This window comes from Nanorana parkeri, unplaced genomic scaffold (assembly GCF_000935625.1).
Source record: "Nanorana parkeri isolate BGI_ZX_2015 unplaced genomic scaffold, ASM93562v1 scaffold1905, whole genome shotgun sequence".
In the NCBI taxonomy this organism is placed as follows: domain Eukaryota; kingdom Metazoa; phylum Chordata; class Amphibia; order Anura; family Dicroglossidae; genus Nanorana; species Nanorana parkeri.
The window spans coordinates 93,211-116,751 of record NW_017308173.1 but is presented as its reverse complement, the minus strand read 5'-3'; the positions used below and the strand labels follow the sequence as shown (position 1 = coordinate 116,751).

Here is a 23,541-nt window from a genome sequence, read left to right as displayed (position 1 = left end):
TATATATATATATATATACATTCTGTTTCTCTTGTTTTGAAGAATATTTCATTCAGCATTGGAAGGAAGACTTCATGTTTGGATATCAGTTTCTTAATGGCTGCAATCCAGTTGAGATAACAAAATGCACAAAAATACCAGAAAATTTTCCAGTAACACAGGAAATGGTAGAGCTATGTCTTGAGCGGAAACTTACACTTCAACAAGAAATTGAGGTAGGTATAATGTAGTTCAACATAATGGTGGCTGAGTTTTGGTGGTGTTTAATCAACATATCTAACACTTTCTCTTATCTATGTGTTTTCAGCTTGGAAATATCTTCATAGTGGATTACAAACTTCTCGATGGCATCTCTGCTAACAAAACCGATCCCTGCACCATGCAATATATTGCTGCACCCATCTGTTTGTTGTACAAAAACCTTGAGAACAAGATTATGCCAATTGCTATTCAGGTATTTGTGTACATTTAAAAAAAATTTTTTAATGTGTACAACCATATTATTTCTGGTAAAAAAAAAGTACCCGACCTTTGACTGAAAATGTCAGCATTAGAATGACTTTGTATAGCACACCATGACTGGCCTCACCGATACTCAATATATGTGTAGAACTATATTAAAGTGGAAGTAAAGCTTTTTTCCTAAAAATAAAATAAAGTTGCCCCAAGAGTTTTATCCATAATGAGCTAGTATGAACAGCATATTAGCACGTTATGGCAGACTTACATGCCAAACCGATGTCCTTCAGCACTGCACACCTCCGTCTCTGGCACTTCCATCTTCAGCTCAGTCATCTTCTGGGTTTTTAGTCTTCGGCCACCTGATTGTCTGGGACTGCCTGTCTGATTGTATGACATAACTCCTGCGCATGCACAGAGGAGTTACTTCATCTCATCATGCCGAGTCTGTGCACAGAGCGGCGCCTGCGTGGCTCAGTGTACAGGAAAAAAAAAGCTGAATGGCATTAAGAAGCTTTTTTGACAGAACAGACTTACAGAGTTTCCTCTGTCATAAAAAGCCTATCGATCAGTAGTTAATTTTTTCTTATTTCACTTCCGCTTTAACTGTTTTGCTGAGAAATAAAGAAAAATACTGCTTCAATCTCCGTTTGGTGCTATTCATATGGCCAAATGCCTAGACTAACCTTTTCCACATTAGCTATTTACAAGCATTAGACAACCACCATGCCAGTGATAATAGTATGAGATAGGTATATCCTTTATTTTCAGTTTTTGCACCCATAGTTGTACTAATTATTAAGAAGTGCACATACAAAACATGTTCATATTTACCGTTAACATGTACTGAACAGCAAGCTTGTCTTAGTTTTAGTGTCATCCCAGTCCCTGTCTTTCATGGCCTAGTTGTGCTATGTCTGGCCATCAAGATGTTAATTTCAGCTGCACACACACACTTCTGGATTATCCAGCGTAAGTCAGCTTCAAGTTGGTCTTAACACTGTCTTTATGTGAGAAAAGAACTGTTCACACTTCTATGTGGTTCCAAATGCATTTGTCTGAGAAACTTAGTATACAACAGACTACATAATGTTTAACAAATGTTACTAAATATACCTTAATGAGCAATATAAAATAACTTTGTAGACATGTGACTGTTGATTTTATGGGTGCCCCTAAAAATGGTTTTTGTATGTTCCCCATGGTGTACTTGCCTTAGGTTGCAGACCCCTAGCCTAGACATTTAGGTAACATTGGTATATTTCAGATTATAGTGTATGCATAGCCAAACTTTTTTAGGTTTTGGGTAGAGTATAGAAGGGGGAAACCCCTGCTGGTTTATTTTTTGCTGTCTGTGTTCCATTGGGATATGTCCATTCATTTCATGTCCCAGAGTCACAACAGGAAGTTAGAAGAAATCTCCCAAAGTAGGGGGGGGGGGATTCCCCTCTTAGACATTTGTCCCTGGGACAGGTGTCTTTTATTAGAAGATTTCCCTTTACCTCTCTGGGGACACAATGGATTTCCCCTCCTTTTCTTTTTAGATGACAGTGGTCACCAATACAAATAGAAGGGTGAATCTCCCCAACAGGATACAGAAAGAAAAAGACACAGAAAAAGTAAACTTACATTTCCTTGCTTTATCTAAAACTTCAAATAAGATTTAATGCAAAGAATCCATTGGCAACTAAGGTAATCACGTCATCAAGTATACAGCACTGAGTACATTTACAGTACAAATGGTGGGAATCTTGGGAACAGACCTAAGCAGACTATTATAAAAGGAAAAAAAAATGTATGATGACAAGAGGGTGGGTCTCATCCTAGGAATAATTTTGCCACTGCTTGATTTTATTATCTTAACATATTTTTATTTAGTGTAAAGATACAAAAATGATGCAAAATAAAGTTTATTTAAATAAATGTACCAGCCCCACAATTAAATGAAGGCATAGCCAAAGTAATGTTCAGGTAACTACATTCATCAGAATATATTAACACTACAAGTGTGTTTTATACTTTGCAGCTAAACCAAACGCCTGGACCTGAAAATCCTATCTTTTTGCCATCAGACGCAGAATATGATTGGTTATTAGCAAAGATATGGGTCAGGTCATCAGATTTCCATGTCCATCAAACAGTGACCCATCTCCTGAGGACTCACCTCCTAACAGAAGTTTTTGCCATTGGCATGTTTCGGCAGCTACCCGCTGTACACCCTGTTTTTAAGGTAACACAGTTCAAATTACTCACATATATTTTTTTAAATTTTTTTTAAATATATATTTGTATATAAAATATATTTATATATGAGGAAACAAAAAATATGAGAATATATCTATATATACACATACAGTATATATACACACATACATAGGTCCGTGTGCCTGCAGGCAGTGGCAGTGCTGCTGGAGGGAGGGAGCGGTGCCGCCCGCCCTGGCCCAGTAATAATATTAATTGTTTCCCCCCTATCAAATCTGCCATTGGCCCTGCCGGTGGCTCCCGGGGCACATGCCCCCCCTAGCTTCAGCACTGCCCCCAACCACCCCCGTGCCTCACCTTTCCCCAGACTGAACCACTATTACCTGGCTTCTCCCCAATTTTGTATGTCCCGCAGCCTGCTCAGTCCGGGTACTGACGAGATGCCCCGCCTCCTGCAGAGCCCACACTGTACTGAGAGCCGCACATTCCTTGTCACAGCCGCTGCTTGAGTAAGTGGGAGGCAGCCCCGGAGCCGCTTCAATGACGGCCCAGCCTGCATGGCATCCAAGGGGCCCGGGGACCACCAAACTTTTCTCGCAGACCACCAGTGGTCCACGGACCACCGGTTGGTGACCGCTGTTCTAAATGAAAGATCCATTTTAAAGTACTCGGACAAAAGGCTTAATATAAGAGTGCACGTAGGGGGTGCAGTGTTGTGCAGGTGCCAAAACTTTATTTGCAATATTTGAAGCACAGATGGGGTGCTTTTGCCTAGTCATTACATTGCTCCCCTAGGTAAGTTAATGGTTGGAATAGGTGAAGAAGACCACTCCAGCATATGGCCAGAATGCTCTTCTACTTCCAGATCCCATGTGATAAATCCAGCCTAAGAGGTTACCTCTCTAAAAGGTTAGAGACTACATTCTCCCATGTAGCTTTACGTGTGTCATGGAAGACCCAATCCCATGGCTCATTGTGATGTTAAGACAGGCATTAGGCCATTTCAGGGTAGCCCTAAGGTCTAAGAAAGCAACCTTTTCTGCCAGAAGCACATGCTGTGCTTTGTCCAGTGTTCTTCTGTGAAGTCATGATCTGCATGTTTTTATGTTCTGGAAGAAATCCACAAGGTAAAATTTAATTTTGATAAAATACAAACACAACACTGGCAAGAACAATAGCCACTGATATACTTTCACTATATAAACGCATTAAACACAGTTACTCATAATCTGATAGGACACACTCAGCTGGCAGCAAGACAAATGCAAAATAATTTTATTCCAAGGAACATGCAGTTATATAAATGTGTAATCTCTGTTTATTGCAAATGTGGTTTCCAGGCAACATTAAATGTATTCATGTTCAACATGGAAAATTTACATACTCGGCTCTCATTTTATTCTCAGCCTGTTGATAAATCCAGTGGTGTTCAACAAAAATTTGATTCCAGATAGTACATTTTTAGGAGATTACACATTTTGTAAAAGAAACCCCAGAGAGAAAATTAAACTTTAATTGGATGTTTATACTGGAATATAAAGACCATATAAAATATAAAATGTCTTCATTGTGTTCTATTCAGTGATGTGCAAATCCCATTGAGCCTTGTAGGTGAAAATGCTGGGTATTCTGATCATGTTCATGTATCATGCTTTCATCTTTCATTTTATCATGTTCCCATGTACACAGATACATGGAAAAAAAAGTCTAATATGCCTGATAGTGTACTGCAGAGCTCCACTGCTGCCTTGAGTCTCAACAACAATATGTTTATCCCAGGTGTTACTTCTGGAGGGTTTGGGGGTACTTCTGCTTCTTGAAAAATGCAACCAACATCATAGAAAACATGAAAGAGATATTAGTAAGCATTTTTAGTTATATAAGAAAATAAGTGACTGTTTGGCAATAAAAAGCAATACAATTTGGAAGTACCAACAATAAATGTAAGGGGTAGTGAGATGAAAGCTGAATTTCAGAAAGATGTTAAAAAGTACCATTTAAAACAATAATATATTGTATTAATAAATATAAATATATAATGTATTTTTACACAGAGCTAGCATGAATACCTGAATTTGTCCTGATAAACATCTTCTGTATTCCCCTGCACAGCTGCACTCACACAGGGAAAGGAAGCAGAAAACTACTTTGTATAGAGCTGTTGGTTAGAAGTTTGAATATGCAAAGTGATGAACTTGTTATTGTGTTGATTCTCCAACATTGTCCAGTCACAAGTTGGGAGGCTGCTTGGACCACAACCTGTATTGCTTACCTGCAGTATCGAAAATTAGATCACCAAACTGGCTATGCTCTTAGGCAGGGGCTGTCTAGATCACAAGACTAGCTGTACCGATAGAAATGTGAAGGCTGCCATGGCGGACCTTGAAATGCAAGTTTCCTGGCTGTTTCTTGGCTGTTTCTGACTTTAGTATAGACACAATTATCTAGAACAAACATACAGATGGGAAAAGTCACCAGCCGAGATGAATGTGTAAGCCAAGGAACTAGCATTTGAAAGGAGTTGTAACGTCTAGCATATACCATCCTGTTATAATATCAGCATTGCAATAGGAATGCATACCAGAGTTGTTTTTTATAATCAATCAAAGCTTACTTGAAAAAATCCCTTTTATGTAGTGAGTGCTGCCTTTCGTCTCTCCATCACTTTCAACAACATCCTGGATTCCCAGTGTGCTTTGCATCTCTTTCCCTGATGCTTGATATTATGCAATCTCAATTTCTCAAGACTACATACTCCCTCATGCATTGCTTCCAGCAAGCGATGATGTTACATTGTGGGAAGTGTATTTTTTGACTTGTTGTTCAGAAGGAAGGCTCTGTGAGAGTGGTGACACCAGAAAGTGCCTATTCACTGGGCTGAGTGAAATTGTGTCAGTGAGATAAGGAAGAATATCCTATGGGCATCTTCAATATGTAAGTTTACAAACTTCTAGATCAATATGGTTATTAGGTGTGAAATACAAGTTATGGAAATTCAATATAGAAATACATATTTATTTTTCATTTTTGAACACAAGTAGCCCTTTTCCTTTTTTTAAAGGAGAACTATGGGGTAAGTGTTTTTCCCCGTAGTTCCCCTAAGGGTCACGGGAGGACATAAACTAGCGTCCTCCCGTGCCTCAAAGCTCAGTATATCGCGAGCTACAGCTCGTGGTATACTGAGACCGCCGCAGCCGGGACGGATCCCGACATTACTGTCGAGATCCACCCAGCTAAGTGATAGCGGGCTCTGCCTGTCTAGAGGCAGAGCCAGCTGTACCCGCCTCTTCCCTGCCTGTTCCTCCAGTCAGCGCTGGAGGATTGGAGCGGGGGGAATCCCTGCAGGGAGCCGTGAGTGACAGTCACGGCTCTCTGCAGGGAGATGATCGAGAAGTGAGTGAGCCACGGTATGCGTCCGCTCACTTCCCGATCTATTGAGCCGATGTGTGACAGTTTAATTGTCACACGTCGGCTCGAACTACAACAACACTAAGAACCTATGCTTGTCTGTTTTGATGCAGAAAAACATACACATTTTGCTGCACACAAATACATTTCAAGTAGAAATCTCTCTGTTTTCTATGGGTATTCTGTGCGGCTGGTTCAGATATATCTGCTGCAGTTTTGTGCAAAAGACAAGGGAAAACCATACTGACCTATTCACCGCTACATGTGCTTTACCATGTGCACTGCATGCATACAGAACAGGGTGAACCTAGCCTAAAGCTTCTAATGGTACAATACCAGATTTCATTCAGATGATATCAGAATACATTTTTTGTGTGATAACCCAAAGCTGATAACAATGTACTGGCTTATTTTTTCAGCATAGTCTTCTATATGCATGCAAAAAGGTTAAGAATAACTGAGCACATATTTCCAATGCTGTATTAACTGTATATTTCAGCTGCTGATACCTCACGTGAGATTCACTATAGCAATCAACACTAAGGCTCGGGAGCAGCTCATTTGTGAGTGTGGTCTGTTTGACAAGGTAAGTCCCAGCGTATACTATACTATGTGTAATAGGAATACATACTAGAGTGGTTTTTTAAATAATAAAATCAAAGCTTACTGGAAAAAAAACCTTTTATGTAGTGAGTGTTGCCTTCTGTCTGTCCATCATTTTCATCAACTTCATGGATTCCCAGTGTGCTTTGCATCTCTTTTCCTGTTGCTTGATATGATGCAATCTCGATTTCTCAGGCTATGTAGTCTTATCATGCATTTCTTCCAGCAAGCAATGATAATGTTACATTGTTCAGACGTTGAGTTGTAGCTTAGGCGGCAGACTTAATTAGAGTGATGACACAAGTGCATATTCACAGGACTGAGTGAAATTGTGTCAGTGCATTAAGAAGTCCATCCTATGGGCATCTTCAAGTAAGTTTTCAAACTTCCAGCTTCTAGTTGCAAATGGTTTTTAGGAGTATGGTAGAACTCATGGAAATTCAATATATAAATACAAACTCATTTTTAGTATTTAACTATAAATACCCTTTAAGGATATTCACACCAAAGTCATAACACACAACTATTATTATGACTGCACACTTTACTAATACACATTAACACGTGTGTTTTTTGCACATTGGTTATGCAAAGCCAAAGTGGAACATACAAGTTTACATATAAAAGAAAACCTTATCAGAGTGGTCCCTTACTCAACACTGTTTGAGTTTCCCAGCTATGGGGTATATATAGCGATGCACAAATAGAGAGAGGCATCCCTATCCTCCTCCTTAAAGATACAGCAACAAACCAGAAGCCCAGACTCCACCTTTGCAAGCCAACTATCTGTTTGTTGTAGCTGGAATGCTAGCTAGTGACCCCCTCTGTATTGTTCTTTTAGTGAGAAGAGAAGAAAAAAAATCTGACAGATATTTTAACTCCTCTGCCCCACTATATCCTAAACCAAATACATTCTGTTGGGAATTCCCACAATGGTCCCTTGCCTGATTAGAATTACTTCCTTATATTGCAGGCCAATGCTACAGGAGGTGGTGGACATGTCGAGCTGCTACTGCGAGCCATGAAGGAGTTCACTTATGAGTCCCTATGTTTGCCATCTGCAATAAAAATGAGGGGAATGGAGAGCAAGGAAGATATACCATATTATTTCTTCAGAGATGATGGAATGAAGGTCTGGGATGCCACACTAAAGTAAGAAAACGCAAACCTCTGTTCACTATTTAGCAGCTTCTTTGTTAACTGGTAGAAATAAGCTTTTACTTGGAATTTACTTGGAAACAAAACACGCATCACAAGCTGACCATAAACAGTCATACTCTGCTTCAGATTTTTTCTATCAGTACAAAGGACACTGAAGAAAAGGTGGCTGTAAAATAAGCCTCCATCATTGGTGTCAGTGGCTGTAATACTAACTCCCAGCATTGGTGTCGGTGGATGTAATACTAACTCCCAGCATTGGTGTCGGTGGATGTAATACAAACTCCCATGATCGGTGTCTGTGAATGTAATACTAACTCCCAGGAGTGGTGTCTGTGAATGTAATACTAACTCCCGGGAGTGGTGTCTGTGAATGTAATACTAACTGCCAGCATTGGTATCTGTGGATGTAATACTAACTCCCAGGAGTGGTGTCTGTGGATGTAACACTAACTCCCAGGAGTGGTGTCTGTGAATGTAATACTAACTCCCAGGAGTGGTGTCTGTGAATGTAATACTAACTCCCAGGAGTGGTGTCTGTGGATGTAATACTAACTCCCAGCATTGGGTATCTGTGGATGTAATACTAAACCCTAGCACTGGCGTCAGAGACTACAATAATAGCTCCCAGCATTGGTGTCAGTGGGATTAAAAGCAACCCCCAGCATTGGTGTCAGTGGCTGCAATCAAAATCCCCAGCATTGGTGTCAGTGGCTGCAATCAGAATCCCCAGAATTGGTGTTAGTGGGCACGACAATAACCCCCAGAACTGGTGCCAGAGACCTCAATAATGATTTCCACAGTCGTGTAACTGACCGCAATAGTAACCCGAGCACTGGTGTCAATGGCACAATTTGTTAACCCTTCCCTTATTTTAAACCCATTGGTGGTCACTGGCAGCGGGGTGACTCCTGTACTCATTTGGTTTCCCCTAAGCTCTCTTTTATTTTCTGTATCTACCTGCTGTTGGGTGTGACCTTGCAATATAGCAGAACATCCAATATTGCTTTATGAATATGTGTGTCTCCCTAACCAATTACTAGGAGGTTCATGGCCAGAGGTGCATGCTGTGGAGGACATACATTTTCGGGGCTGACCTTTTCAGTGTCTCTTCCCCCCGGGGCCAGCCTGCAGGTGGTCAGGGATGAAGACCCAGTGCTGGGGGCTGCAGCTGTCCTGTCAGCTGAAGGGGAAAGCTGTGTCTGGGAAAGAAGAACTAGGGAGGAAGTTCATCTACTGAAGGTGCCAGAGAAGCTGAAATTCAGATTGGGCCTAGCGGGTTGTCTGGTGTCGCGCTCAGGCAGTTCTGTACTATGTCTGCTAACCAGCTAAAGTTCTGGCGTACTCAGTGTCTCCTCAAAGGCTCTCTGAACTGTGAAGCTGGGAATTGGTGGGTGAATCTGGAGTCTGTACTGTCCTAGGTGTCTGTAGCCCTTATCCCTCTCTCCCATGTGAACTGTCGGAGGAATAAAATCCCATAAAGTGACTGGCGCCCAACTTTACATTCACATCCCGCAAACGGCTAAGGACTCATCAATGAGGTGAAATGTTTGCTCCACCCTGCCTCTGGGGTCCCTTACATACTTATGGGGATCAGGGGAGTTCTACATCAGCATATAATAAACATAAAATAGAGCATGGATTGTATTACAACAGTGTAACAAAATAAAAGGCCTATATACCCTAAAATATAAAAAAATATGATGGATGTATGCACATTAGCTATAGAGTTATTGTTAAGTTAACTAATGCATACTGACACTGGGAAATTTAGTCTGCATACCAATGACCTCTGGTTATAAAAGGGTTAAAGAGTTTTGAGCTGGTCACAGTTCATTTATTTACACTTCTGCATTTTAGCAATACTATTGCAGCCCTTCCTGTTTCTATTGCATCTTATTTCTACCTCCCTGAAGCAGGATGCACGCAACCTTATTTTTAAACAGATTTATAGCAGATGCAGTTATTTTCCACAACTTTTTATGCTGATCCTTTCAATCCTGTAGCTATTCTAATGACCAATTAGATATTGGATATTAGCATATACGCATTCATGTACCTTAACTATTAACAAAAATGTAGCTTATTTGTGCATCACTCAGCTGTAGATCCTCAAATCATCTCTGAATCATCTCTGAATTGGTGCTGACTAGACATTCGAATTCGGACGATGCCCAAATATGCTAAAACGGCATACATAAATTAGTTCTCGGGCATACATAAATTAGTTCTCATATTGGCCACTGGCATGTTCTGCATATGCCTGCCACCATCTTGGACGCAGAGCGTGTAACGTCACTGTCATATCGGCCGCCAGCGCGTTCTGCCGCCATTTTGGAGTAGATTTTGGTATACATCAAGATGGCGGTGCCCAAACATGCGGGCACCGCCATCTTGGTGTATTCCAAGATTTACTTCAAAATGGCCGATATGGCCGCCGCTCGTTCTGCGGTTTTAGTGTGCAGTTTCAGATTTGGAGGCTCGTTGCCTCCAAATCCGAAACAACATAAAAATTAGTTTTCTTTGACGAAACGAATGAAAACCTTTTTTGTTTTCATTTGTTTTCTTTGGAAACAATTTTTTTTGTTGTGCACATGTCTAGTGCTGACACTGTCCTTCCTTCTGGAGGGTGGCTACTTTTGTTCCCCATGGTCCCTGTGTGTGTTGTAAAGTAGCCACCGCTCCAAGCTTGCACCTGTGATGAACTGCAAACCCAATACAAATTAGTGAACTAAATATGAGATTGTAGTCCATTATGGGAGTGAGCTTGGAGTGGTGGCTATTTTACAACACACAGGGACCATGGGGAACAAAAGTAGCCGCACCCCAGAAGGAAGGACAGTGTCTGCTGTCTAATAAGATACATTTTTGTTAATAGTTAAGGTACTTGAATGCATTTATATGATTTAAGCTTTACGCTAACAAGTAGATATTAGACAGAAGTCAATGACCTGAAAATAATTCATTTCCTTGTAGTGCATTAACCCAACCTTCCTGTACACACTTATCTTAAAATGTGTCACTTTCATCTCCGCACTAGTGTTGTGTAGCGGTTTCAGCCGAATGATCAGACCAGTGGTGAAATGCAATTTCTAGTTAACTAAACAAATGAAAATCAACATAAATTGCAGAGGGGAAATTAAATGAATAAGGGGAGTGCAATGCAAAACATTCAGATGAAACAGTGAAGGAAACAAGATCAGAGGAACAAATGAAACTATAGAGCAGTTCTTCATATGGCCACTACATGGCAGCAGAGTTTCTGAGTTCAGCTTAAGAGAGAAAAAGAAATGACGTTTCTCACGTATCCACGTTATGACAGATTGTGTAGGACAGCGATGGCGAACCTATGGCAGGGGTGCCATAGGTTCGCAATGGAACTCCTGGCTGGAGCCGGGGGTAACTGGATGTAAATGGACGTTCATCCATTTAGATCCAGCTGCACATAGACTAACATTTGGCTTCCGATCAGGACTGCCTGAAAAACTGACAGTTGGAACTGATCTGAAAGCCCGTGTGAAAGAGCTAAAAGTGTGGTATATGACTTTAGGCAGTTTAATAGGAAACATTTTTAGAGCTCTAGAGTAGCTTTAGAGTACATCAGACCAAAATGAGAGACAACTGAAGAAGAAAAGGAGGGACAGAGGGATTTTGTTCCAAATGAGTGACAGTCCCTCCGAATGAGGGATAGTTGGTCCTCCATCAAAAATCAGATTGTTTTCCAGGGCTTCCTGTACTGCAGGTATCACACAACTTGTGCCTAATATATCTGTAAATATGTATACACATGTAAATTAACTAAAAAAAATAAATAGATTCTGCCGATATTCAGAGTGGCAATCTATTACATGGTATACTGTTTCGTTCTTTGGGTGGGAAACATCAGAATTAATACATATAAAATACAGCTGTATACATGCTATATATTTGAATATATATATAGGATTATATGAGATGGAAAATATGTTAGAATACAAGGAATATTCTAATTTCTTTCCATTTTTGTACAGCTTTGCAAAAGATGTGGTGGATGTTTACTACGACAGCGATAAGACGGTGTGTGAAGATAGCGAACTGCAAGCGTTTGTGAAGGATGTTTATGTCTATGGACTGCGAGACAATGAGGGTTCAGGTACATTTTCACTTTAAGTGTGTGCATGTATGGGTCTCGTACAGCTATATTTGAGAGGTCATATACTGTGTATACTGCCTGATATAAGGCTCAGTTTGAGAACAATTCCTCCTCTCCTCATTTACATAACTTAAAGTGTATTTCCACTTTTGCAGCCATATTGGGATAAAACATATTTTATATTCTCTTCCACGTAGCATAACTTTCAAAAAATGTGCTTAAATTTTACTTGCTCTATTCTGAAAGAAAATATATTTTTTTCTAAACTGAATTTTCCTCTGGAATGCAAGGGGTGCTGAGGAGATTAATGTTTATGATTACCCCCGTCTGTACGGTGCTGACCGATCTCATTGTCAGTTGTAAACTAGCTTTGAACACTGTCTGTCCTAACAAAGGGTTAACCCTTTCACTGCCACTGACATATGTCATACATCACTGGCAGTGGGCCCCTTTACACGAGGAAGGACTCGGAAAACACCGGTGGCCGTGTGGGAGATAGTGCAGAAAGCTATAGTCGGTAGTCTGCTCTGTAGGTCAGGGATGGAGGAAGGACTCGGAAAACACCAGTGGCCGTGTGGGAGATAGTGCACCGGTAGCCGTGTGGGAGATAGTGCAGAAAGATATAGTTATAGCTATAGTATATATATTTCACTTTGCAAAGAATATCCAATCATGTGCAAGGAAAAAAAAATAAAAAAATGAAAAATATTTTTGATTGTACATGATTGGATGATGGAATTCAGCAGTACTCATTTATTAAACTAATGGGAACCTTCTGCTGCAAAGTTCAAATCTCCTTGCAAAGTGAACAGCCTATCTGCCTTTAGTAAATCAACCCCTTAAAGTGAATATTCACTCAATTTATTAGGTGAAGAATCTCAACGTCTTTAGTAAATCAGTCTGTAAGTCTTGCCTTGTCTGGTATTCTTAAGGTGGCCATACACTGTACAACCATCGCAAAACAAATGATTATCCGCGCTATAGTGCTCTGCCCTAATCTCCTCAAAAACACCCTATTGACCTTAGTCTTGCGATGGTTGTAAAGTGATTAAAAAAACTTACGATCTGCCCATCTTGGACAGGCAGATCGTACTCTCGATCATCGCAAGCCCGCCCCCCTGAGGGGCGGGCTTCTGATGACCGCAATGCTGAACGGGCAGTGTGTGCGTGCGCACACCGGCCCGTTCGGCATTTGTCTCCCGAGCACCGTTCAAACCAGCCAAAAATCAATTTTCGGCTGGTTTTCTAGCGTGCTCCTTAGACAAAAGACGTGCGACCATACAGTAGAAACGGTCGCTCGTCTTCATTCACACTGCTCGATTCTTGCACGATCGCGGGATTTCCCGCGATTCTCGTACGAGAATCGAGCAGTGTATGGGCACCTTTATGGTGTGACCCTATTAGAAACTGTCATTGTTTTGACTGTATAGATAAATTGTAGATACAATGTAAATGGATAAATTGTAATTAAAGAAGCTCTTCAGGAATTTGAAAAGTTAACCTTTGCAGTGGAGCTACCCCTGCCCTGTAAGGGTTAACTGCTCATTTTTCTCTAGGGCGATAATAAAGAACAAATACTTACCCAATCCTCAGTCCTGTGGCACTGATAGCTTACCTCTTCCCCCACCCCCACTCTGGCTAAGGTATATCCCTCGGCATCTTCACGTCTAATACGCTGTATTAAATGTGTTGACATCAGGGATCCTTAGACCGCCAGACCCTGGGGGAGAAGAAGCTGCAGTTAGGTGGGACCAATGATCGGGTGAGTATTTCTTCTTTATTTTTGCTCCCTAGACAAAATGAGCAGTTAATCCTTGCAGTGTGGGGGTAGCCCCACTGCAAGATTAACTTTTCAAATTCCTGGAGTTCTTTAAAAACAGCATTTTATATGACAGGCGTAAACTTAAAATAACATTACAAAACTGTGCATTTTGGTATCTATGTAATACATACAATGCTTCAATAAAACGTGTCCAATATGCATGCATCTTAATCAGAATTGCTGGTTATCTTTGTAGACCCCAGGCATGGCGGTCTAAGGACCTCTGATGTCATCACATCTAATACAGTGTATTGGATATGAAGACACCGAGGTACATACCACACCGGGAGAAGAGGGGGAGAGACATGGGAGCGATATCTGTATACATCTTAATCAGAATGTTTGTTTATATTTGTAGGCTTTCCTAAAATGATCAAGACTAAAGAAAAGTTAATTGAGTATCTCACACTCGTCATGTTCACTGCATCTGGACAGCATGCTGCAGTCAATTTTGGTCAGGTATGTTGTGGCTTATGTTTCTTTGTAATAGAATCTCTTTAAAGCCAAAATGTACTATAGCAAGGAGGAATAAACAGACAGCGGTAGTTAAATGTAGGCCCATAATGCACATTGGAGAGCCCTGATTGATTAAATCAATGCACCTGACCACAGATCAGGTGCAAGAGTTTGCCCAATCAGGGCAGAGGGCTCTGTATGAGCCATGATTGGGCAAAGTAATAATGACTTTGCCCAATCATGGCTCCCCCCTAAGTCCCAGCCCCACACTATATAAGGCTGCTTACAGGGCAGCCTTATGTAGTGTGTTGCTGGAGTTAAAAATAGAATGTTTCTGTCGGTGTAGTGTAGTGTAATGCAGATAAGTTTTATTCAAATGCAGGTAGACAAAGAAGAAATATACTCACAAAAGATGTTCTGACGAAGGGGGCGTGCCCTGGAAACGCGTCAACGCAGATAGCTCTATAATGGCACATAGGAACTGCATCGCTGACTTCCACTTGCCTTATTCCGGCTGACAGTCCTTTGGCTTTTAATCATTTTTACTTTTGTGAGTACCTTTCTTCTTTGTCTACCTGCATTTGAATAAAACGTATCTGCACCAGGAAAGGCGCCCCCTGTTTGTGCTTTCTTCTAGATACTACAGTCCCCCTGCCTGAAGTGGAGCAGCATCCTGCAGTGTGCATATCATTATACTCCTTTGAGGAGTGATCGTCCTTGGCGCTTCTTGCTTCAAATTGGTTTGTAGTGTAATGTAGTGTAGTGGAGTGAAAGCTAACTGGTGTCAGTGTAGTGAAGTGTCAGTGCTTTATACAGCATTTAATGTGATATACAGCATTAAATGTCATTTTTTTCTTTATGTCATTTTTGCTGCAGCAGGTTCTATACATCATACAGATGCGCCACTTCACAGGCAGTTTAAGGGGACCCCCCGGGCACCATATTTAAAGGAATTTTTCATTTTTATTGTTAAAATCACTGCTCTTTTAAAAACTGTATTTTTTAAAGTGTTTTTTTCATTGATACATGTCCCCCAGGGCAGTACCCAAATCCCCAATCCCTTTTTATGGCCAATAACTTGATTTTCAGAGTTCTGGTCCCATAGACTTACATTGAGTTCGAAGTTCGAGTTAGAACTTTTTCCATGTTCGAAAGTTCGAATTATAACCAAACACGGGGGTGTTCGGCCCATCACTACCCAAGAGTCGAGAAATACATGTTTGTCAAAGTTTATTTGAAGTCAGCAATTGTTTTCATTTTTATAGACTAGGGGACAGTTTAAACTGCTGTCAGTTTTTTCCATCTGTGTTTCATTAGTGAGGTTTCTCTTTACTTCCTGTCCTGTGGACTCAACAGGAAGTGAAAGGGTATCATTCTAATGTGAGGGAAGTCCCCTCTTGGGTAGTTGTCAAGGGAATATCTATGTCCCCATTGGAAGAGTTCCCCTCTGTTCTTGTTCTGGTGCCAACTTTTATTCTCAGTGACATTGGAGATCAGGACAGTTACAAAGAATGAACCTCCCTAATGGGAACACAAACAGCAGTGAATACCTGACAGTGATTCTAACCCCTCACCACTCTATTGAAATCTAAAAAAAAAAGTTTTACCTTTAGTTATAATGTAATTATTCATATAGCAAATTTAGCTCAGAAGTCGGAGCTTTGTCCATCCCCCTCCTACCTCTCATGCCTCACTATTGGTCAGGGAGGCTTCCCATTTCACTTAGGGACCAATAGCAATGTGAAGGTGGCCTAAGCTCCAGCTGTGGAGTTGCTATTTTTATACCTCCAGTTATCAGGAATCAGCTATCTATTGAAAATAATAGGATCCACCAGGTTAGAGTAGTTGGACACAGTTTGGATATGCCTCTGAATGTGAGCAGTGGTAGAAGTTTAAAAATAGTGCAAATAACAACCCAGAAGGTTAGTGGTGAACTGGACTTTATTTCAGATATTCAGTTAACATCTTGTTTTCTGCAGTATGACTGGTGCTCTTGGATCCCAAATTCTCCTCCCACAATGCGCTGCCCTCCACCCACTAATAAAGGGGAGGTTACCATAGAGTATATCATTGAAAGCTTACCTGATAGAGGACGATCATGCTGGCATCTTGGAGCTGTGTGGGCACTGAGTCAGTTCCAGGATAATGAGGTGAGAACATTTTTTATGTATCTATAAATATGTACAGAAGATGTCTGTGTCATCCTATTTACCTACTTACAGAATGGCAGACAGCTTTAGTTACTAATAAGAACTGTAGACAATAGAAGCAAGTTAAGCTGTACTGATGAGTTATAGAAGCAATACTACTGAGCTACCTTGCTGAAAATACTGGTTTCTTGCATTCTGGTCCTGTGGCTTAAGTATTTTCTAACTCAATGACCCAAAATGAGATTGCAAATTAACAGCTCTGACTCATTTTGACTTCCCATATCTGTATGCTTGTTCTGGGTCAATGTCTAAGAAAAAAGAAGACAGAAAGGCAAATAATATTTTCAGATAAAGTTCAGCAATAGTCGCAGCAAGTTATTGATCACATGATGTCTGTTAAGGGGTAACCTATCAGTGGAATTTGTATCTTCTCCTTTAGTTGGGAATTTCTATGGGATGTTGCCTGAAAAGCAGCAGACTGCATGCTTGTCTTCCACCTTGCTATATGGATACCAGTTTATATGCCTAGTGTACCAGGCTGGTATCTCCAGGAGAGAGGACCACTAAAATTTAAAGACCACTACAATTGGCCTTATCCAGGTCAAACCATGATCTGTATGGATTGGTTTGCTAATCTTTAGGAACTATCAGTCTAAATTCCCATCTAGATTGGACTAATTAATGCAGAGTAGTAGTGTGATCAGTCTAGTATTGGATCTGCCTTCTTTCTAAACTATGACTCATAGGTATTCTTCTGTTATGTAATAGGCCTGCAATTATCCATTCTAAAACACTTCCTGAACTCTAAAGGCAGACCTCAGGCTGTCTTTGACTCTGAGTTTCCAGTACCCAATATGACAGATATCAACATTACATAACCCTTAAATGTATAGTGTTTATTATTCTGCCAATGCTAACAAATTCAGCTTGCTTTCTTGGTGAGGCAAACAAAAAGACAAATCCAGGCACTGGGCTAGCAGTAAAGCATCTAAAATATTTTTGATCACACTTCATAATATCTGGCTGGATTGTTTTGTGCGTTTTATGTAGCGGTCTACAGTTGTAGGTTCACTGCCTCCTACTTCCTGATTTAACCTCTGGCTGGTGCTGGAGGAAAGTTTGTGGATTTTGTGGCACTGTGGCTGGATTTTTTTCAATAAATCGTTGGATGTTTTACTCCTAGCTTAGCATGTGTTCGGCAATGTCCTTATATTTGGAAAAATGTATTTCTCAAGGCTTTGTTTTGGATTACCAGTTCTGTATGCCCTTTCTTTCCTCTTGGTACTTTATTCAGTGCTAAGTTCCTTAACATGGACCAAAGAAATCTAGAATAGAATTGGAACTGAAAGCCATACCAACCAGTCAGATTCTGTTAAATAAATGATCTCTATATAGGACTCCCAGACATATTGTCAGCTCACCCCTTGTAACCAAAGCAAAACAGTGAGTAGAAAAGCGGGGCTTTTAATGCTGAGGCAACACCACAACACAACATTTCTTTATATGAAAACACACATTACTTTATTAAGATACATAAAATCCTTATTTAAAAACAAATGCATTGTTCATGCAAATGTCCAAAATCCTCAAAGTATTAGGCTTTATGTTTGTTGTCCCACAATATGATAGTATATAAGAATACAGGTTGTATCATTCAAATGAGTCCAGCACCACATATACTCTATTTAAAAATTGCTATAATGATCCAACCCTCAACGCGTTCCTCGCATTCGCATCTTCAGGAAGGTGGAAGAAAGATATATTTGTTGGTGCAACGCATTAAAAGCACAATTAGATGAGCACAATGCATATCATAGGTACCCCAGGGGATCGCTAAACACTCATGTGAAGACCCTGGTCAAATACAGGGAGAGAAGGGGGAGCCGGACCCACACATAATCTCCAGGATCACTTCACTTTAGCATATTAATGGGGACTCCCAGCAGGAAAAACATTCCCTCCATTGTTGTATCATGTGTCCTTATCTTCCTGGCAATCCCCAGCGTCTGTCAGATTCTGTGCTTCTTTGGAAAGATGGCCAGAAACAGATTGGTTATCTCAAAAAACAAATGTTGGAGCATCCATTGCATCAATAGGATGCATAACTGTGCTACACTAATGACATCTTAGATAAAACAAAAATGTTTTCTCTTTGGGTACAAGTGGTACAGAAGAAACATAAGGCCAAGTGATAATAAAATGTGACAATGTATAGATATAATGTCAGAACTCTGAGATGTCGTAATTTGAAGATAATGTCAGAATGTAGAGATTTTTTCTCGGAGCTCTCTGAGATAGGGTAGTTAGTTAATATAAAGAGTAGAGCCTATTCACTTAGCAAACTTGGGTGCAATGTTCCTTGGAACTGCAAGCCATATCAACCACTCAGGTTCTGTATTTCTTTGGAGAGGCAGCAAGTAATACCCAGTGCTTGAGTAGCCATTGCAACAGTGAGATGCATAAATGTGCTGAACTGATGACATCTCAGATAAAACAAAGATGCTTTTTTCCCTGAGTACTAATGGTACAGAAGAACCTTAATGCCAAATTAAAAGAAAATCTCATAATTCATAGATATAATTTATATGTATAATCAGGGCTATCCCTAGGTAAATCGCCACCTGAGGCAATGTCATTCTGGGGGGGAGTGCTGATTTGTTTGAAGAGGGTGGGGGCGGACGCCAGACTGTGCTGTAAGTGGCTCGCTGCTGTAATCTCCCCCAGCTTACTGATGTCACTGGTTGCCAGGAGCTTGGCAGGATGCAAGCCAGAGTATCCCCGCTCAGCTTCTGGCAACTGGTGATGTCGGTAAGTGGCAGCACTGCACAGAGCCTCACAGGAGGCTAAGAGCTCTTAGCAACCTGGGACACTGTGGCCGACCTCCTGCTGTCCCTCCACACCACCCGGCCGCTTCTCAATGAGAGGCCGCCTGAGGCAACCACCTCATTATAGGGACTGTCCTGTATATAATTATATCATATAATCATAGATATATATGTAAATCTAAGATGTTGTGATTTTAAGAGAATTTTTAGGATTTAGAGCTTTTTTTTTCTCAGAACTCGCTGTGGTAATACGGCTGTTCACTTAGCAAACTGAATGTTCACTTTGCAAAGTGTATCTTCTCTTAGCCTAACAAATAAGATGAACCTGTTTTCAACTCATATAAGAAAATGTAAAAAAAAATGTTTTGCTTGCACATTATTGGATGATTGAAGGGAACACAGATTCAACTTATTCATTAGCTAAGTGTACATTTACTTTGCAAAGTAATCATATATTGATGAACGTGTGTTAATAAATCATCTCATGTCAGAATTCTATGGATCAATTTAATAAAGAAGTAGAAGCTGTGGAAAAGTGTATGATAGCGAATAGTAGTAAATGAGGTGAATCTGTCTTCACTCTGAATACCCCATAATACAAGGGGAATTTTAAAAAATGAGCTTTACACAGCTTTACATTATTTACGAAAAATAGTAATCATTCACTTTGCTAAGTGGACAGACCTTTCATTTCTATATTAAATCAACCGCAATAGCACTGAGTACTCGGCAAAAATATGTCAGAATTCTAAAATGATATCTTAGAAGTTTGATATATTCTTTTTTTTTTAATTGCACAACATCTTTGCTGGGCAAGAGCAAAATATAACAGTAGTGTTGATTTGGAACATGTTACAATGCAAGTGCAATACAAAAAATTCCATTAGGCAGATGACATAAATGAATGAGGTTCAAGGCGGGTATTAAGTCGCCAAATACCGCATAGCGTAGTTTCTAAGATGACAATCAACAATATAAGAGTGTGAGGTGCATCACATTCGGATTCATGTAGAAGTTTAAAAAATTCTCTCAGAATTGTCAGTTTGTTGCTTCACTTGGCCCCAGTGTTCGTCTGTAACGTGGTAAAAACTCATGTGGGTATGCTTCTAATAAAATTCAGGCTATATAGATAGTTGTACTATGGCTTATAATCTCACTGCATGTTGTATGTTCAGTTATTCCTAGGACTGTATCCCGATGAGCATTTTGTTGAGAAGAGAGTAAAAAAAGCAATGGCTAAATTCAGGAAGAACCTTGAAGACATCATCAGTTTCATCCAAGAACGAAACAAGAACAAGAAGTTGCCCTATTATTATCTGTCTCCAGACAGGATCCCTAACAGTGTTGCAGTTTAAACTCATTTTGCTTTTACGCCTTAAAGGAGAACTCCAGTCAGTACACAATTACCAGTATAGTTAGATATTATCAGGCTACATGTACTTGTATTTACAAATCCCTTTGTGCCAACAGAGAAGATTGTCTTCTACAAATGAAGTGGATGTGTGCACTGTTATGTTGTCTTAGGCACGTAGAGACTGTGTTGTATGTTATACAGCTCTTACTTCATGGTAGAGGCTGAACCCTTATTGGAACATTATTTTTAATTCCAATCAGTTAAAAAAAATAAACATGTATATAGCTTCTCACTTCACTTATTTAATACTGACTTTGTACCATGCCTGGAGTTCCCCTTTAAGTATAATGGTACATGTCTAAGTATAGGTTCATGATATAGACTTGGATAAACCTATCTGATTTTTTACCCTTCCATTAATGTCAGAACTGGAAGTACCTAACAGCCCTTGAGCGTCAATCACAAGCCTGTTGGAGCTATAATATATACAATAATAATAATAATGTATTGGTCTACAGTAAACCTTGCTAAGTTTTTAGAACTAGAGTCATTGGCACTGGAAAGCACACTGAAGATCCCAGAGCCTGTAAATATAACGTACCCGTCTTTGTGGCATATTTCAGAATTTCGACATTATCAGTTTAAGCTTGCTTAGTGTTTGTGCCCCATAGTCCATCTATCATTTATCTGAAATATATCAATGTATAATTTGTTAGAAAAGCAACAAACCCTCAGGCCTTGTAACAAGCCTCCTGATGTACCTGCTCCTACTTATACCCGCCTCACTAATTTGCAGCTGAATGACCCTGCAAAGCCTATGAAAATGCAGACTTTATGTAAGGTCACACTTTATTGTGGGAGGCAAAGGGGAGGTGTCACCTGTGCCATATAATCAGATATTCATGGTTTAGGAGACCAATCAGAGATGTGCCAGTAAAGTAAATGTAGGCATCTTATGGTACCTGCTACATGCCTGAGGGTTAGTTAAAGTGTATCTAAACCTAAAAACAACAATTTTAATATATATTTTGGCTTACCAATTCTTAAAACCCATCTCTGGGCAAACAAATAACTACCCTTGCAGTGGGGTTACCCCCACACTGCAAGGGTTAGGTGCTTGTTTTTGACTAAGGGACTGGAATCACGACAAATATACTTACCTGTTTCCCTGCTCCTGGCGCCTTCTTCTGGGCTGCTGGAGTGGTCCCCACAACCCCTTCTTCCCAGGTCTATGGACCGCTGGTGTCATCACGTCTAACACAGGTTCCATAGACATTCCAACAGCCTGAGCAGAGGGGAAGAAGAGGAGACCACTGACTGGTAAGGGAGTGGGGTTCAGGTAACTAATAACGGTTTACTCCAGCTCCTAGACAAAAACAAGCACTTAACTGTTGAAGTGCAGGGGAAGCCCCACTGCAAGGGTAGGTTTTTAGTTTGCCCAGAGATGGGCTTTAAATGTGGTTTCTGTATTAATTTTATGTTTTTATGCTTTTTTTTTCACCCTTTGTTTTCATCTGGTGATCCGGCCAGTAACACACTTCCTGTCTTAGGCTGGCTCCCCTCTATGGAGGGGGCAATGGAGCTCTGCTTGGACAGCAGCATTATCACCCTGTGGAGAGGGTAGTGTTAGATATTGTAGCAGATTTACATCATGAACTACAGCTTACATTTTTTTAAGCAGTTACAGCAACATTTTTTTTCCTTATGGGACAAATGTTTTACATATATTTAAAAAGGGGCCATTGTAAGCACCCCTGTCAGTGTTAAATTGTTTGTCTCAACCCTCCCCTCTGCCTGCCACTTTTGCTGGACAGCTCTGTCTGTTACAGGATACTGGAAAGAAACAAACAAACAGGCGTATTGCTAGGATCACAAGGTGAAAATATAGGGAAAAAATCCTAAAAAAGAAAATGAATGCAGCACCACAAGTAAGGATTTGTAATCTGCAATATATTACATTCTTGCTTTTGAATTTAGATATGCTTTAAGTAAAATATGCATTCACACATGTCATCATTAAGTTTCATCTTCTATAGTACACTAGAAAATATGTAAATCACCTCTAGATTTTAAAACTGAGAAAAAAAAAGCTTTGGCAAAGGAGCTGTTAATTGGGTCTCTAATTAAGGAGAAGCTTATATACACTACTGCAGTTCATGTTATGCTGGGACTAGGAACTGAGTGTAAACTGTAACTGAGTAAAATGTAGGCTGTGTGGTCTTGTCTTATGAGAATTATCTTAATGTGTGGGTTTGCCTTTTCTCAGTGAATCCTTCTTTTTAATTACCTATATTACAAACGTCCTACTTCACATTGTAGGATTTGCCCAAATCCTACAAGAGAGAGAGAGAGAGTTTAGGATATCAGTTGCCTTTTATACGGCCCTGAAACCAAGGAACACAGATACAGTGTCACAGAGTACCATGCAATATTGTCAGAATGCAGGACATCATCCACAGCAAAGCAATAACTACTAGTAGTTATTTAGCCAATGTAACTTGCTGACAAATGGAAGGAAAACCAATGGGCTTCTTCAGTCATCAGTGTGCTACATGAAATAAATGGCCTGGCCATCTCATCTTACATGATTAGCACATAGTCTGAAGTTCAGAAGTGTAATGTATATGGCATGAAATGTATATGGCCAGCCTCTGATGCATTCAAAATGAAGTATTTCAGCCAACAGAGCTTGTAATTCTACTAGACAAGCACCCGGTACCCTTATTGTACAAAGCAATACCCGATATTTGCAACAGATAAGTGCCTTATATGTATTTTAGTGCATCTAAAAATGCATTTAATCCTTAAATCACATTTATGAAAGAGATTACATTATGTCTCGTGGCAAGGAGGGGGGGTGTATCATACATAAAAAATGACCAGTGTTTTCATACATTAAAAATGACCAGTGTTTTTCTATCAATCAATTGAAATCCTTCAAATCTCATCAAAATGATGAGACCTGTAAGACA

At 40.2% G+C, this 23,541-nt stretch overlaps 1 protein-coding gene across 4 annotated transcripts in view; it reads left to right on the top strand.

Moving 5' to 3' along the window:
- The window catches only part of ALOX5 (arachidonate 5-lipoxygenase), a 46,193-nt gene extending 25,535 nt beyond the window's left edge, over window positions 1–20,658 (top strand). Inside the window, exons 6-15 of one of the 4 annotated variants that reach the window (XM_018572026.1) lie at window positions 43–215; window positions 308–454; window positions 2,486–2,689; window positions 6,569–6,655; window positions 6,868–6,872; window positions 7,747–7,824; window positions 11,841–11,962; window positions 14,143–14,243; window positions 16,220–16,390; window positions 20,391–20,650. In XM_018572026.1, coding sequence (XP_018427528.1) covers window positions 43–215; window positions 308–454; window positions 2,486–2,689; window positions 6,569–6,655; window positions 6,868–6,872; window positions 7,747–7,824; window positions 11,841–11,962; window positions 14,143–14,243; window positions 16,220–16,390; window positions 20,391–20,570 — 1,268 coding nt within the window. In that variant the 3' untranslated portion in view covers window positions 20,571–20,650. Of the gene's footprint in view, window positions 1–42; window positions 216–307; window positions 455–2,485; window positions 2,690–6,568; window positions 6,656–6,867; window positions 6,873–7,645; window positions 7,825–11,840; window positions 11,963–14,142; window positions 14,244–16,219; window positions 16,391–20,390 lie in introns of all 4 variants that reach the window. The other 3 variants (XM_018572024.1, XM_018572025.1, XM_018572027.1) reach the window with 3 other exon arrangements.
- Window positions 20,659–23,541: the final 2,883 nt, after the last annotated feature.